We start from the raw sequence: 15,259 nt of genomic DNA, 5'->3' as shown, positions 1-15,259 counted from the left end.
GCCGGGGTTGTGCCGGTGACATGTGAAAGCGGACAGCTACCGGACATTCTACAAACCCGCTGTCCATACATGGCCATAGTCCAGATCTGTGCGCTCTCTGAAGTCTCCTCCTGACAATAGGGCACCCGCGACTAGCAGAGACTACAGTGGCAAGATATTTTGCTCTCGCGTTGACAGCTTTCCACCCTGTCTGTAAAAAAAGAAAGTTCATGCCTCGCGTATCGCAAGTTTGTCCTGTCGAGAGTCCTATCACGCTGTGCACTGAACTCCCTTACCCTCCCTCCAGCATCAGCATCTTTCTACCAGCAAAAAACTTAACACAGGCGTCCTGTGCTAAGGAAAACCCTAAAGGGTTTTATTTGAAGTTGGGAATTTGGCTGTTAACCATCTCAATACTGTCGAGGTTGAATCTTGCCAACAAGTTGAACTTGATAGGCTGATCGGGTGGATAGTCGTTTTGGTAGTATATTGGCGTTGGCTATACTAGTTTCGGTAGAAATTGGTGAGGTTGAGTGCACACACAATCAAGTGCTGCAGTTTTTGGAACTTGCTGTGGCCTTGCACCACATTGCCCCGAGTTATCGGGGTGAAGGGACAGGTTTTGCGAGGGGAATATTAGAGTGGAAGTGGTGGTCGCCGAGGACGTGCCGATTTGGCATGTGAATGAGCTCAGGGATGTTAAGAATGTACGGTATGGCGGATCAGGATGAAGGGCACGATGCTTCTCGAAATCGCTGCTCTGCTCCTTTTGTTCTTACTTTCTTCACGAAGTGTCTTTCAAGACTCTACTACCAGAATCAATACCTCCACACTCGCTTCTTGCATCTTGTCACGCGCGCTTCTTCAGCGCAAACGCCAGCGCAACCGAAATACCAACCAGACACAACAACACAAGAATCAAAACATACAACCACACCATCCGCCACCTCATCGGACTCCAAACTTTGCCTACTCCATCACCTCCTCTCTCAATCTGTCCAGACTTGAATGCCGCCTTCTCAACATCTCCATCCTTCTGCATCGCCGTCTCTCGATCGCCATTTCCAAAGTAGCTATACTCCGTCCACCTCAGGCCCTTAAGCAGCACAGGCTCAGGAGGCCGTACGACCGGTCCATTCCTCGCCCTACCTGCAGCCGACATTGCCTCACCGCCATGGCAACTAATCGAATCCCCCGGCTCAACAGACCCACTCCCTCTCCTCTCCAGCTCCAATTCCCTCTGCCTCATCGCCATGATCCCGCACGGAATCTGCCGCAACTTCTCATCACTGTTCCCAAACAGCACCTCCACGGAATTACCACTCTCCTCCAAACTCCCCTTCTGCCCAGGAGAACAATATGCCTCAACCGGCCGTTGAACTTGAACCGCCGCAGACTTCGGTACAAATTCAATCCTCGTGCCCCCCATCGCAATATGATCCCTAACCTGCGCTCCCGGCCCCGCATACAACCTCGTGATAGGCGGCGCATCCGTTCTGTGCACGCCGCAAGGCTCTGAGGGCTTTGATGCCAGCCAGCTGGGGCGGTAAGCGAGTTCTGAAGGTGCGAGGGTCCATTCGCTGTCGGTTGAAGAGGAGCGGAGGCGGACGGAGGCGGATTTGGGAGGGAGGGAGGGTGAGGAGTTGAGCCAGGCGTCTGGCTTGGAGTCGGGGGATCTCATCTTGGTGTGGGGAGGGCGGAGCTGTGACGATAGGGAGTGGGAGGTCCAGCCTAGGAGCTTGTCGACTATGGGCACTGCGCTGGAGGTGTGGGATGAGGTGTTGACGGTGGCATATGAAGAGCCGACAGTCGAGCCGCCCTTGGGGGCGAAAGGGTATTCGGGGTTTTCTCTCCATACTGCTCTGCGCTCATCATCGAAGGACATTCGCCCTTCTAGCAAGCACATTGCCCTCTCACGTTCCCACTCGCGATGTGCGACATCAACATCACTATTCGACGATGCATTCGATCCTCTTCGTGATGCTGTGTCCTCCTCGTCTCTTGATAGTCTGTCCTGACGAATCTGCCTGGCCCACGCAGGAATATCGGGGATGGTGAAGTTCACTGCGCGATTGAGAGTTTGGCGGACATGGTCCATGGTAGTGGTAGGTCTCGCTATGAGCGGCGACTATGGACCCGGATGGTATATGTCGATGTTGTGAGACTGGTAGAGTGCCTCCATGGCACGATCGAACGACATGCTCAAGACTCGTCCCGGCCATGCGATAGCTGTCCACGCGGACATAGCAAACACTGATATCTGTCTCGAAGCCCATTGAGCGGAGCGAGCATGAGGATAGTCGACTGCTGACCCGACAAGCAAACCATTGCTGACATGGCGACCGCTTTGTCGCATGCCCTCGAGTCCAACCGCGGCAAAGCGGTGGCGTTCAACGCTGGACATCATGAGTGGAGTATCTGTCATGTCCTGCCAGCTCATCCACGCCGCCCACTCCCCAATCCCACCACGTTCCTCAAACTCCCGAATGCCAGCACATCACTAATCCTCTCTCGTCCACTGAACAGCATGACCAGCCTATCCACACCACATCCCCACCCACCTGTGGGCGGCAATCCCCACTCGAGCGCCTTTAGGTAGCTCTCATCGAGCTCCATCGCTTCCTTATTTGTCTCTCGCTGCTTCAGCTGCTCTTCGAACTTCCTCCTCTGCTCGATAGGACTGTTCTCCTCCTCATACATGTTGGCGTATTCTCTGCCATTGATGAAGAGCTCGGCGCGAGCGGCGACAATCTGGCCTGTCTTTTCGCAGGTGAAGTGTTTGCTTAGCGGTGACATACATGCAGGGTGATTTGTGATGAAGATTGGTTGGTCGAAGGAATTCGGTTCGAGGTAGTGGGCGGAGAAGGCGTCAAGGAGCCGTGCCAATGTCGGGTTGGATGGTACTGCTATGTTGTGGCGCTTGAACAGTTCCAACACCTGGTCGTATGCATCTGCCGACTGGAGAGCTGGCAGCTTGACCTCCAACTTCTCTTCCAGGGCAGGAATGAACTCGATCATAGCGAAGTCCTTCTCCAGGATCGGGTCAATATCTGGCAGGTCCTTGAAGATACCTTCCTCACGTAGCGCCTGCATCTGCCCTTTGAGGCTATGGATCAGCTCTTCTGTGCGTAGCGTTAGTGTCTCCAGCGTGGCATAGGCCTGGTAAAACTCGCAGATATTGAACTCCGGGTTGTGCGTGGCATCTACACCTTCGTTGCGGAAAGCAGGCCCCATCTCGTATACGCGATCCATACCGCCGACTACAAGACGCTTCAGCCATAGCTCGGGCGCAATGCGCAAGTTCAGCTTTTCGCCAGCCAGCTCGGTGGCCTCTGTCTCGAAAGGTCGTGCAGCAGCTCCACCTGCACCGGCGCCAAGTAGAGGTGTAGTGACTTTGGTGAAGCCCCGCTCGTTGAAGAACTGCTGCATCGTTGCCTCGACATGATGCCGGACTTGCAGTGTTTGTATGGCTTCCGCATTGACCAACATGTCGACATGGCGAGCTCGTGCTCGTGCTTCGGGATCCTCCAGCGCTTCGGGAATCTGGTGCAGCGAAGGCGATAATAGAGTGGGTAGTTCCGTGGCCCGCACTGATAGCTCACCGCGGGCAGTCCTGTGCGCATGCCCTACTACAGACCAAAAGTCGCCTTTCCTGATGAGCTTACCAAAAGCCTTGAAGCTCTCTATGGTTATGTTGCTGTCTTCCTGCTGGAGCTTGCTGAACTGGCAGACGGCTTGGATATTGCCGGAGAACGTGTTGATGTCGATGAAGACAAGCTTCGAGCCAGCAGTTCTGACTGACTGAACTCTTCCTACGATATGTCAGCCGTCGTCCAAGATGTCAACTCACTGATTGACAGCTATACCGACTAAGGGATCCAATGCATCGGAGTATGTCTCATCTGGCTTAAGATGCCCATATTGATTGTCAAGACTTGTCCTATCTACACGTCTCCATGCCACCTCTTCCGACAGTCTCGGGTAGCATTCTGCCAGCGGTCTGTTTGCCTGTAGTTGAGCTACGCGTTTCTCGTAGTCATGCGTCACATCATGCTCTCGAACACATGACGAGGAAGTGAAAGATGGCGTGGGGTGTGCGCGCTGCACGCGTCTGAAGCTGGAGAAGAGATGTGGTCGGCAGCGGCGGAGGAGAATATGTTTGGACATTACGGAGACTATGTACTGCAAGTCAAGTCAGCTTACTGTTCCACCATTGCCTTGCTGGAGAGGAAGGTAGGAGTGTAGTGTTGGGTCAGATATTGGGTTAATGTTTGCGATCATTCTCGAGGAGAGTCATTCGCAACGGTTCTTTGAATTGTCTGTTCATCATTCGGGGTGGAGTGTAGATTTGGATGGGAAGGGGTTGACATACCATGTGATACTATGAGCAATGTCTGTGATGTGGTGGTGGTGGTGGTGGTGGTGGTGGTGGCTTGTGATTGGAAAGTTTTACGATACCTGGTGTTTCTGAGCACAGACGGCACGGCGCGGCGCGGCACGAGCCTCAGCCACGCTTAGAAATTAGCACAGCGCTGGAAGTTGAGCCTGGAACTTGAAGACAATGCCGAAGACAGAGAAGTAGATGTACGTGTACTGTAGCATCGTATGTAGCCCGACAACATGTGACGAACGACAGTCGCGGCGACCTTTCATCACTTCCATCTCATTATCGCCAATACTGTATCTCACACTCTTTCCTTTCACACCCCTTCTCAACATCCGATCATCGTGCATACAATACGAGCACACCTGCAGTATACGACGTGCCACGGGACTTGTGCTGTCGTCGAACCTTATCTACCGAGGACCCTGACACGCATCCCGACTCGACGGCGACAAACAGCTACCAACCTTGCACCCAACGGCGACTCTATTGTCACATTGTCACCTCGTCACCTTGATGCTGTCTCCGCCCAGCAGACAATACCGGACAGCACAATCACCATCAGTGCGACAATACGTCAGCCACTCGCTAGTTCTATATCTACCTCAGGCCGCCCAGAAATACTCCCTCGCTACTGCTGCACCACAACTGCATCAGCCTCCCCAGCCAAGGCACGCTTACGAGGACCGACGTGACAGTCCGCTGCCATTGTGCGACACTCCACGAAACCGCTCCTTACCACCACCCCCACCACTCCGCTCCAACCACCGCCCTCTTCTCGCGCGCTCTCGCCGCGCAATACCGCAAACATTTCGAAACAACATCAATACCGAACCTCTTTGCTAGGCGGGGGCGCGGACACGGCCTACCAGCCTCTGTCTGGCAATTCTTCCTTCTCCTCCCAGCGACCGCCCGTATACGATCCACAGCCCGCCGGAGGGTACCATGACCGCGAGGGTCTGCCGACTCGAGGTCTAATCGACAACCAGGGCAGGCGGCGGAAGGGCATGTATATGCCAAACACAAAATGGACGTGGGCATTCATGCTCATTGTCCTCGTACAAGCCATTGCCAGTCTCGCGCTGGAGGCCTACGTCTTTGGCGAGTTCCAGACCAGTCTGAAGCTGGAAGGCAAACCGGACGATGCGCCAGAACCGACCAAGACGATACCGACATATCTGGCGCTGTTCATCTTTGGATACTTGTACGAGCTGGTTCTGGCGTGGGATGCTCTCAGGCTGAAGAATACTATTCAAGTCATTGGAATATGCATATACAACGTCGGCATGCTCATCTACTCGTCGGTGCAGATGGACCAGGTGAATGAGGCAGTGCAACAGCTGCGCGCTTCCGGAGACATCGACGAAGATACATGGAGGGATTTGAAGCCGTTCCTCATTGCAGCGCCTTGTGTCGTGGCATTAGGCACCATCGCCCTGACCTTTGTGGCCTGGAAGCTATACAACGAATTCGCCTGGACCATCTACAAGCACATCTCCGCAGATCTGCGCCTCAAGAGGCGGTATCTCACGTATCAGGTCAGAATGCACCTACCATAACGTATGTCCCACCACTAACAATTTCACGCAGATCTACATCGCCCTCCTGAAGTTCGATTTCTTCTTCTTCCTCGGCTTCACGGTCCAGTTCGTCGTCGTCGTGACCAAGACCACTGACTCGGAATTCTACCTTACCATCGCCGCGATCCCGATCACCATCATTCTGCTCTGCCTGGCCGGCTTCATCACCCGCCGCGAGTCCCGGATTGGTCAAGTCTGCATCATCATCGTCTACTTCGCCGCCATGGCTTACTTCGTCTTTAAGCTGGTCAGGATGTACACACCTCCGAGGATGAAAGATTACGCAGCGGTAAAGAGCTCACTTACAACATTCGCGGTCCTGACGCTCTTGTCGCTGGTGGTCACGATCGGTACAGCAATAACATGTATGGTCAACTTCAACAAGGGCCTGAAACCTCACATCCAGCGAAGGAAAGTTCCCAATGCCAGCGAGCTCGATAACGGGAAGTGGGCAGTCAGTGGCGACACGTACAACGGTCCACCACATCCGCTAGGACAGGTGCCGCAAAGGATGACGATTGACTAGGTGTCGAGAGATCCTTTCGATGTACCTTGTGTAAATGATCTGGGAATCGTACGGAGGCGTACCTAGTAGTCGCTCTCGGAGTATGGAATAGCATGGGAACGCGGGCGTCTTCGAGGGAGAGGAGCATCATGGAGTAACTGTGCAAAAAAGATACCAATGTTATCCCGAGATCGTTACTGTTATCCGCCTTTTGTGGCGATGGACGAATGAAATGAAAGTTCTAATACTCATGTCCCTGCTTTCCCGGGACAAGGAATTCTCGCCACCCCACAAGACAACGGGAGCGATGCGTGAAGTCAGCATTTGCATTCAATGAACTATATCAATGACTACCTGATCTGGCTCGTGGAGATAGGCGTCGTTCCAGGCAGCAACTAACACCGGCCGGTTCTGGAGTCTGCTGGTGTCTGCAAAGACCCATGGCTTCCCCCTTCTCCTAGACTCAATCCTTCATCCAAGCCTTGTCCAACGTTCCCACAGCATGTCTGAGCGCCTTGAGCGCCTCAAGACAATCTTGCCACGAGCTATTGGTGTGCGAGAGCGTGATACTGTGGGCCGCTGCTACGACTGCAACGAGAGGACATTGACCGTCCTGTAGTGGGATACAAAGAGACCCAGGGCGTTCATACAAGTCCTTGCACCACACCATCAGATTGGTCCAGTTCCTCTTGCCCATGAAACTGAAGTTCAAATGCGCTTGGGTGTCGTGACTCGCGTATCGTGACAACAGCTGGAGGTAGGCGTTACCCAATGTACCGTCGCAGTCGCGAATGTCCATCTCGAATTTGTTCTGCAGGTAGTAGATCTTGCTTGCTTCTTCACGGATCTGACGGCATGTCGCTAGTAGACCGGGTGCCTTTAAGCTTGACGTAATGGAGATGAGGCCGGGTCGCAGAAGTGCGAGCTCGTAGATGCGGTTTCGGAGCTCTGCTGGCAGGGTAAGAAGAGTCGGTGCTTGCTAATGGCTGTGTTAGTGGTTGGTCTTGCGCAAAGAATGTGAGGTGTAGAGAGGTGCATACTTCATCTTTTTGCGACTCGACTCCATCTGCATGCTTAGCACGTTGGATGGCGCCCTCGGAGTTGGTGATCCGTTTGCGTTTAAGTGCCATCTGTTCTCGTGGTGGTGGTAGTGGTAGTGGTAGCGGTGAAGATTCTGTTGGTGACAGAGTGCAGACTTCAGCGTGAGCTACAAGCGTGAGATTCTGCTCAAGGACTTTGTGAGGGCGGGAAAGCGGGACATGAATCACATGTGCCTCATGTCCATTCACCGAATCTACGGGTCCAGCAAAGACGCCCTGGAGTCTGATTCGCCTGACCGACACCCAATATAGCTGGTTCTCTCGGCTGCTTGCTGTCACCTGCATCCCTGACCACTTTGCACCGTGGAAGCAGTCGTTCGTACTAGTCGTCCAGCCACTTCTTACTCGACAGTCCAGCAACAGCTCGCAGAGCACCCAGAGCTTCAAGACAGCATTCCCACGTACTCTCGCCATGCGTGAATGCGATCCTATGCGCAGCTGCGACTACAGTTTCCTGCGCGTTCCAGTTAGGGTCCATTCTTAGCCCACTTGACCCATTCTCATCTGCGTGAAGCTGCCGACACCATTCAAGCAAATTTGCCCAACTTTTTCTGCCGGCTACGATCAGCGTAAAGTCGATCTGAAAAGCTGCCTCCCCCATATTGTCGAAGAGAAGGCGCTCGAACTTGATGTGCAAGCTGCCGTTGCAGTCGCGGACTGTCTGGTTGAACTTGTTCTGGAACCAGTAGATCTTGTGTGCTTCGGCTCGAGCTTGTCGACAAGTGGATAGCAAGCCAGGAAACTTGAGCTGGGGTCTGACTCGGATCCGCGTATCCTGATCGGAGGTCACAAGAGCGAGCTCGTAGATGCGGTTCCTGAGCTCGGCAGGCAGTGTGAATAAAGTGGACTTTGGCTAAGAATCAGTCAGTACACCGCAAAGTCAACCGCCGCTGGTAATGCTCAGACTCATACATTTGTCTTCTTGGATGTGTTGCTGTTTCCGCCTTTGCCGCGCTTGCGAGGACTATCAGCGGCGGCGAGCCTCTTGCGCTTTGGCGCCATCGCTGGTCGTGGTTGAGATGGAGGTGTGTTGTACTGCTGAGGTTTACAAAAGTGCGATGAAGTGGAAAGTGAGCTTGACAGCACCGACGTTTGCATTCACTGGATCCGAAACTTGGCGCTTTGCCAAGACTTAGTGTAACCTTGACATTGGTCAGCCCACAAAGGCACTTCATGTGAGCTTTCGGGATTGGTGAGTCTCTGCCATGACGTTCTTGTACCTGGATATGGCGATGCCCGTCAAACCGATATCGCTGCTATGTCCGTCTTGACTCAATTCGATCAGCTGCACATCATTGACGAGCAAAGAAGCTCTCATCATGAGCCGCCGTCATCTTCCCGCCAGTGCTCACTACAACAAGAGCCGACCTTGTCCTCTCATACGACCTCCTCGCATGCGTCTGACCACAGACATGGCCCGCTTGTACCCGCACCAAACCACGGCTCTGTCCCATCTTCTGTTGCCATTGCCCACCACCGTGATCTTCAGGTTGGCATTCTGGTTCTACTGTAGTTCTTCAAGTCCGCACAGTAGAATCGAGAATCTGATCCAGACTCTGACATCGTGGTCGAAGATCTTGACTTCAAACTCGTTCTGCAGCCAGTATATCCGAATTGCTTCCTGTCGTATCTGCTGGCAGCTTGCTAGAAGGCCAGGGATCTTGAGCTGAGGAGTGACTTGTATGCGTATGCCTGCTTGAACGAGAGAAAGATCGTAGATGTAGTTGCGTGGCTCAGGTGGAAGTTTCAAGAAGTTCGGTCTCTGCTGGAAGTCAGATTAGCACGAAGGAAGAGCCCGCCACGCTGCCTCGAGTATACCTTGTCCTCGACAGATGTGCTTCTGGTACGCCTGAAGTATTTGCTGCCATAGCCGGGAGCGGACGCCATCTTGCGTTTGATCGCCATTGCCAGTGCTTGTAGCGTCGTGAGCACGCTGAACGTGGGTTGCGCATCGTGTACCGAAGGTGACATTACGAAACAGGGGAATGGGGCGATTGTACTCACTGGAGCTCAGTGTGAGCTCAGGTGAGAATGTGTGGTAGTGTATGCAGGTTCTTGTATTCACTCGAATATCGTGGACAGCTTGGCGATCTTGCTCTCTCTCCGTAAGTGTTAGGCCCCTGAGCAGTGTATGTGGCCAGTATCCACCTCACGCTCGTCACCGTCCAGCGGCTCCTGGTCGTGGAGACCTGCCGCTATACGCAGGGCCGACAACGCCGCAGCGACTGATTCCCCAGCGACCGTCAAGATCTTCATCCACGATCTTGAGCGCTGTGGCATTGACAGGCATCCACGGACTCCTATCAACCAGTCTCGTCCGCCGGCGGATCGCGTCCGTCCAAGTACAACAGGAATCGAATAGCATCCTTCATCGTCGCGCGATCCGACCAAGTGCATTGGCTGTTCAAGTCATCAACTTCCTCCGTGTAATCCCACTCATACAGCCAGACCCGATCACGACCTGGGCATCGTACGTACACTGTTCCGTGTTTACCATTGTCGGGGTGGCTATTGGCGGGATCGATGATTCGCCAGAAGCCATTTGGCGCGGCAAGTTCATACATCATCTCTGCCAAGTGGTCGAATTCCCAGTGGATGGTAAGTCGTGAAATGTGCTCAAGGTCACTTGCATCAAGTCTTGCCACGTGCTCTTCTGTGTACGGAGCTCTTTCGGTAGTGGGCAGCATGCTCGACTTGACGGCGAAGGGAGTCGTGGACCAATAGCGCTGGTATGAGGTCTTGAAGATGCCGTGAGCTTCTGTGTAGAATCTGCGACACACGAGCAGAGGCACCTTTGTGGGCGGCTCGGCGGCGAAGAGGTCGATCGGGAGGTGTGTATCGTGGGTTGGTGGAAAGACGAGCTCGTAGACGATGATCCTGAGTTCGGCAGGTAGCTTCCAAAACCCGGCGGATGATTCGGCCATGTTGTTGGTAGACGGCTAGTGTAGCTGCTGCGTGTCAGCCATGTCTGCAGAGAGTACCGTATCGACTGGACGTACACTTCTGGCCTGCAGTCCAACCGCGTCTGCAGTGTGCTCGTGCTTGACCGTGAGACCTGCGCGACGCCAGCAATGGGCGATGGCGCTGTGAACAAGAATGAACCAGAGCCCGTTAGAACGAATGATGCACGGCTAGTGGGTAGCTCAAGTGACCTTTCATTGGCAGCGTTCCCGTAGCTCACCCGAGTCTCAAGCCGCTCGAGAACTTCTTTGGTCGGGAGAACAACAACGCTCATGAACGGCTTCGTAACCGAGCCTCGAGTGCCTGAGGCCTTTTTTAAAAAGGACATATTCATCTGATCCACGCGTACTTCATACATGGAGGGTGACAATGCTAGATGTCAGACCTTCCAGTCCAGACGTACAAAGTATCCCTTCTTCGTCGAGGTACCAGGACAGATAGCCCCACGGCTGATCCATGACGTTATGGACCTTCACAGGCAGCTCGATAACGAGGGTCGTGTTACTGTGGTCGGTCTCTATGTTCGCCATTCCTACCAACACCGAGTACGCCACGTCCAGGAGAGGGTGGGAGTCGACCGGGATTGCCTTGGGATCATGGCCGATCAAGAAGTCCCGGACAGGTGGTTGAGAAGCAACCTTGGCCATCATACCGTGTGCTGTGCCCAGTAACACTGGCGTTGTCGGAAAGGTCCAACCCATCATGGCCTTGGCTTTGTGGTTGAAGCTCAGGATCATCATGACCCAGGTCTCTGAAGGAGATGGACTGTGCGCCCAATAGTGCTCTCCGGAGAATGCTTGGAGGACGGACCACTGCGGCTTCTCGGGGAGACCCAGCCAGCTTTGATACTCAGCATATGAGTCCAGGCGATCGGAGACATCAAGAAGTGAGCTTTTGCAGTCACCACAACCGCAGTCACCATAGGTCTCATTGCAGGTGGTGTTGAACTTCCTGCTGAAGGTCGGATTGATGCCCACTGAGTACGCGTCTTCCATGATATAACGGTCCCAGAGATGTACTCTTCGAAGTAGTAGTTGTCGCAGTTGAGTACCAAGCCAGTCGGATGGTATGGGTCTTCCCTCTTGAGCAGATCATACACCGCTCTGGTGGAGCTCAAGTTGTACTGCCATCCATCTGGCTCGTCAGCTGTATACCAGGACAAAAGATTAGGTCGATGCTTGACCAAAGGGATCTGTTCAGACACGGACGACAGATTCAGGTAGGACCCTCGCATATCGTACTGGAACCACAGATTTTCCTCATCCAGCCAGTCGAGCATATGATCGAGGCCTCCATCTGCGAAGGAGCAGACAGGGTTGATCGCGTTGAAGCCTAGGTCTTTGTACGCGGAGACATTGTTCAGCGACTGATTCAGATAGCCAGAGCAGTTGGTGTAGAAGCCAAAGGGAAGCAGAGGTTCGAAGGAGAACTTTGTGGCTCTGTTGGCTACCATCATACCGCCATAAAGGTTGTCGATTCTCACTGTACTGCCATTGTTCTTGGCTGGCAAGTAGTACAGCTCAGTCTCGGCGTGATATGTTAGGTGCTCAGGGCCCGACAGTTGCGCTTCAAGCTCAATGGCATATGGCTCCAGGCGAGCTTTCAGTTGCCTGAGCTCAAAGCTGAGCGATTCACGGGACGAATTGACAGGAACTTCATCTTGGATTAGTACATGCTCTTCACCAACAAGCTGAATCTTGACCTCCAGAGTGCGGCTATCCTTGGCTTTACTTAGATGAGGCTTAAACGGATCTCCACGGAAGTACGACAACAGTGCATCGACTATGAATTCTGCAGCCTTCTCACCGCTGTCATATATGGTATATTGCGGCTGTACTCTCAGGTCAAGTCGCTGGTCAGGGTGTCTGGCCGGAGGATAGAGCTGTCCTCCTGGATCGAAGTTTGGCGAGCTATGCAAAGTAAGCATAGTCACACATTAGAGGACTGGTATTGTACCCTGCTTTATAAGGTTTGCCACACCATCTCTCGAGCTCTTGGTGCTTTCCAGATAGGCCACCGAGTGGTACTTCGACTTGTGCATGTACACCGCGTCGAACGAAGGCTGCAAGACCGGTCAGCAGCAGAGCAGACCTCGTATTGTTTTCCAGTGAGATCCGCGGTGCACATCATAGAACCGCAGTGCTCCCACCTGTTATACTCTGGATGGGAGTTAGCCGACATTAGCCGGAAATGTTCCTGTCGGATCAGCATTGCAGGGTTGATCCCCATGACAGCGCACCACTTCTGCACATTCAAGCCTCCTGCTTCGGCGCATCATCAAGACCATGAAAGTGAAGAGTGAAGACCGCCACATCGGACTAGAGGAGCTGAGGGGGCCAGGAGGGCGATGGCCACGATTGTTTGGCTCCATCTGTCAGGTTTGCTGTGAAGCTTTGTGAGATGGCAAGAGTGACCATTGGGTAGTGGCCAATGCCGCTCAAGATACCAGAAGCAGAGCGGCGTGGTATTGACCGGGTTGGCAAGCGTCATGTTGATGTTGATGGAGAGCAGTATCATTAAGCGCAGCGACCGAGCGCTAGCCACACCGGAGTACGAGCTTGCGAGTACGTAGGTGAGGCGTCAGCGAGGGAGTGAAGCTCTATACCAGCCCCGGACGAGCCTTGGCGCCCGCTCTGATTGGTCAACCTTCAAGTTTTAGGGTCACGTGACCTACCGCACTGTGCCTGTTGGCGAACTCGCAAACATATACTCGTCGCTCACGCCTATGTCGTCGTATAATAAGCACTGTACGTCGGGTAGCGGTAGCGTGGATCGCACGCTACTTTGCAGTCTAGAAGGGTTGGTAGAGAGCTCCACTCCACTACGCTTACCTTTGGAGGTTCACAACCGCCAACAGCACATTTCTATACGACGACATAGGCGTTAGCGACGAGTATATGTTTGCGAGTTCGCCAACAGGCACAGTGCGGCAGGTCACGTGACCCTGAAACTTGAAAGTTGACCAATCAGAGCGGGCGCCAAGGCTAGTTGAGGGCTGGTGATAGAGCTCCACTCCCTCCTCGCTGACGCCACCACCGTAGCGACGTGTGAGCTTGCGAACACTCGAGCGTAGGTGGATGGCTAGCGCTCGTCGGTCGTTACGCTTAATAAGCACTGTACGTCGGGTAGCGGTAGCGTGGATCGCACGCTACTTTGCAGTCTAGAAGGGTTGGTAGAGAGCTCCACTCCGCTACGCTTACCTTTGGAGGTTCACAACCGCCAACAGCACATTTTTGTCGTTGTCAGCCACCAACGCGAGCCAAACGACAACAAACTGGCCACCAAGATCGATCCTGGCACAGTAGACATCGTGCTGGGCGGCCACGATCACTACTATAACCACAGCATCATCAATGGCACACACGTCTTGCGTTCCGGTTCCGATTTCAAACAGCTTTCTTACCTTGAGTGTCGGCGAAACGACGATGGCAGGGGCTGGAGGTTTGAAATCACCCGGCGAGACATTGTCAGCTCCATACCGGAAGAGCCCACAGCCGTCGAAATGGTAGAGAAGATCACAGCAAGCCTGAGACCGAAGCTTGAGAAGCCGATTGGATATACACTCGCACCTCTGGACGCTCGTTTCACCACAGTCCGCATGAAGGAGAGTAACATGGGCAATTTCGTGTGCGATCTCATGAGACTACACTACCTGGCGGACTGCTGCATCATGGCTTCTGGCACCATAAGAGGTGACCAGATCTACCCACCCGGCGTGCTGCGCGTAAAGGACATGATGAACTGTTTCCCCTTCGAAGTCCCCTGCGTTGTAGTCCAAGTCAAAGGCAAGGAGATCGTCAAGGCACTAGAAAATGGTGTCAGCACGTATCCGGCTCTGGAAGGCCGATTCCCGCAAGTCAGCAACATCTCATTCACCATCACTCCTGCAATGCCATCTGGGCAACGTTGTTCGGATATACGAATCGGTGGTGAAACTATAGATATGGAGCGCAAGTACAAGGTCGCCACTCGAGACTACATGGTGCGAGGGAAAGATGGATTCACAAGCCTCATGCTGAAAGAGCATGGTGGTACAGCTGAGAGCATTGTCAGTGACGAGAACGGCATGCTCATATCCATGATCCTGCGTCAATATTTCATGAGCTTGAAAGTGCTGGGTAAGTGGAAGAAGTGGAGTACGTCCATGGGCAATCACTTTGGTAAGATTCAAGATGATCTTCATGAAGTGCATCCAGTCAAGGAGCCAAACCAGTCGGCCCAACCTCTGCGTGTCCCGCCTATCGAGGACAAGCTTCACGACGAGAAGCTGGAGTCCAATGGCAACACGAGGAAGTCGCTTGTTGGAACAGCTCAGAAACACACTCGCAACACCAGCGATCTTCCTGCACGACCAGCCAAGAGTCTGAAAGTGGGACAAGCAGACGCCGACTCAGACAGCGATGATGATGAGGACGCCGACATGCCAGCGATCATGCCATCTATCAACACAGAGCATGAGCTCAATACCGTACGCAAGGTCATGCGCAAGTGGAGGCGCCTGGCTGGCATTGAAGGACATCCGGACATGGCTACGAGCAAGCATGAGGCTTTTAGCTGCCACTGGACGAAGGGTATCGCCCCGAGAATTGAGGGCCGAATCAAATTTGCAACCTGAGGAAGATCTCTCGAAAGGCCCTTGCAGGCTTTGCTTGTTGACGTGACTGGAAGAACGTCGTCGTCGGAGTACTGAACAGGAGGAAGAGGAGGAGCCGGGCCGTCAACGGTCATGGAGTCATCTTGGTCGGCGTTT

General features: G+C 53.6%; 8 protein-coding genes across 8 annotated transcripts; 2 read left to right on the top strand and 6 right to left on the bottom strand.

The window, feature by feature from the left end:
* Positions 1-355: 355 nt before the first annotated feature.
* CLAFUR5_20179 (uncharacterized protein) lies at positions 356-2,077 on the bottom strand (the record flags this gene model as incomplete). The annotated part of the gene is made up of 2 exons (XM_059463016.1): positions 356-478; positions 953-2,077. 2 exons carry the CDS (start codon positions 2,075-2,077, stop codon positions 356-358), a joined length of 1,248 nt encoding a protein of 415 aa, XP_059318964.1.
* Positions 2,078-2,415: 338 nt separating this feature from the next.
* Positions 2,416-4,354, bottom strand: CLAFUR5_04352 (Lysine--tRNA ligase, mitochondrial; the record flags this gene model as incomplete). The annotated part of the gene is made up of 3 exons (XM_047903500.1): positions 2,416-3,791; positions 3,846-4,161; positions 4,352-4,354. The coding sequence occupies 3 exons, from the start codon at positions 4,352-4,354 to the stop codon at positions 2,416-2,418; spliced, it is 1,695 nt and encodes a 564-aa protein (XP_047760054.1).
* Positions 4,355-5,370: 1,016 nt separating this feature from the next.
* CLAFUR5_04351 (UPF0658 Golgi apparatus membrane protein) lies at positions 5,371-6,469 on the top strand (the record flags this gene model as incomplete). Its single annotated transcript, XM_047903499.1, has 2 exons — positions 5,371-5,901; positions 5,954-6,469. The coding sequence occupies 2 exons, from the start codon at positions 5,371-5,373 to the stop codon at positions 6,467-6,469; spliced, it is 1,047 nt and encodes a 348-aa protein (XP_047760057.1).
* Positions 6,470-6,911: 442 nt separating this feature from the next.
* Positions 6,912-8,550, bottom strand: CLAFUR5_04350 (uncharacterized protein; the record flags this gene model as incomplete). The annotated part of the gene is made up of 4 exons (XM_047903498.1): positions 6,912-7,427; positions 7,489-7,813; positions 7,872-8,401; positions 8,461-8,550. The coding sequence occupies 4 exons, from the start codon at positions 8,548-8,550 to the stop codon at positions 6,912-6,914; spliced, it is 1,461 nt and encodes a 486-aa protein (XP_047760056.1).
* A 502-nt stretch (positions 8,551-9,052) lies between these two features.
* On the bottom strand, positions 9,053-9,519 carry CLAFUR5_04349 (uncharacterized protein; the record flags this gene model as incomplete). The annotated part of the gene is made up of 2 exons (XM_047903497.1): positions 9,053-9,313; positions 9,367-9,519. 2 exons carry the CDS (start codon positions 9,517-9,519, stop codon positions 9,053-9,055), a joined length of 414 nt encoding a protein of 137 aa, XP_047760794.1.
* A 332-nt stretch (positions 9,520-9,851) lies between these two features.
* On the bottom strand, positions 9,852-10,235 carry CLAFUR5_04348 (uncharacterized protein; the record flags this gene model as incomplete). Its single annotated transcript, XM_047903496.1, has 2 exons — positions 9,852-10,009; positions 10,043-10,235. The coding sequence occupies 2 exons, from the start codon at positions 10,233-10,235 to the stop codon at positions 9,852-9,854; spliced, it is 351 nt and encodes a 116-aa protein (XP_047760795.1).
* A 624-nt stretch (positions 10,236-10,859) lies between these two features.
* On the bottom strand, positions 10,860-12,436 carry CLAFUR5_04347 (uncharacterized protein; the record flags this gene model as incomplete). The annotated part of the gene is made up of 2 exons (XM_047903495.1): positions 10,860-11,460; positions 11,487-12,436. The coding sequence occupies 2 exons, from the start codon at positions 12,434-12,436 to the stop codon at positions 10,860-10,862; spliced, it is 1,551 nt and encodes a 516-aa protein (XP_047760792.1).
* A 1,575-nt stretch (positions 12,437-14,011) lies between these two features.
* On the top strand, positions 14,012-15,124 carry CLAFUR5_04346 (Trifunctional nucleotide phosphoesterase protein; the record flags this gene model as incomplete). Its single annotated transcript, XM_047903494.1, has 1 exon — positions 14,012-15,124. One exon carries the CDS (start codon positions 14,012-14,014, stop codon positions 15,122-15,124), a length of 1,113 nt encoding a protein of 370 aa, XP_047760793.1.
* Between the last annotated feature and the right edge of the window lie 135 nt (positions 15,125-15,259).

The sequence above is a fragment of the Fulvia fulva genome, chromosome 4 (assembly GCF_020509005.1).
Source record: "Fulvia fulva chromosome 4, complete sequence".
In the NCBI taxonomy this organism is placed as follows: domain Eukaryota; kingdom Fungi; phylum Ascomycota; class Dothideomycetes; order Mycosphaerellales; family Mycosphaerellaceae; genus Fulvia; species Fulvia fulva.
This window is presented reverse-complemented; position numbering and strand designations above follow the sequence as displayed.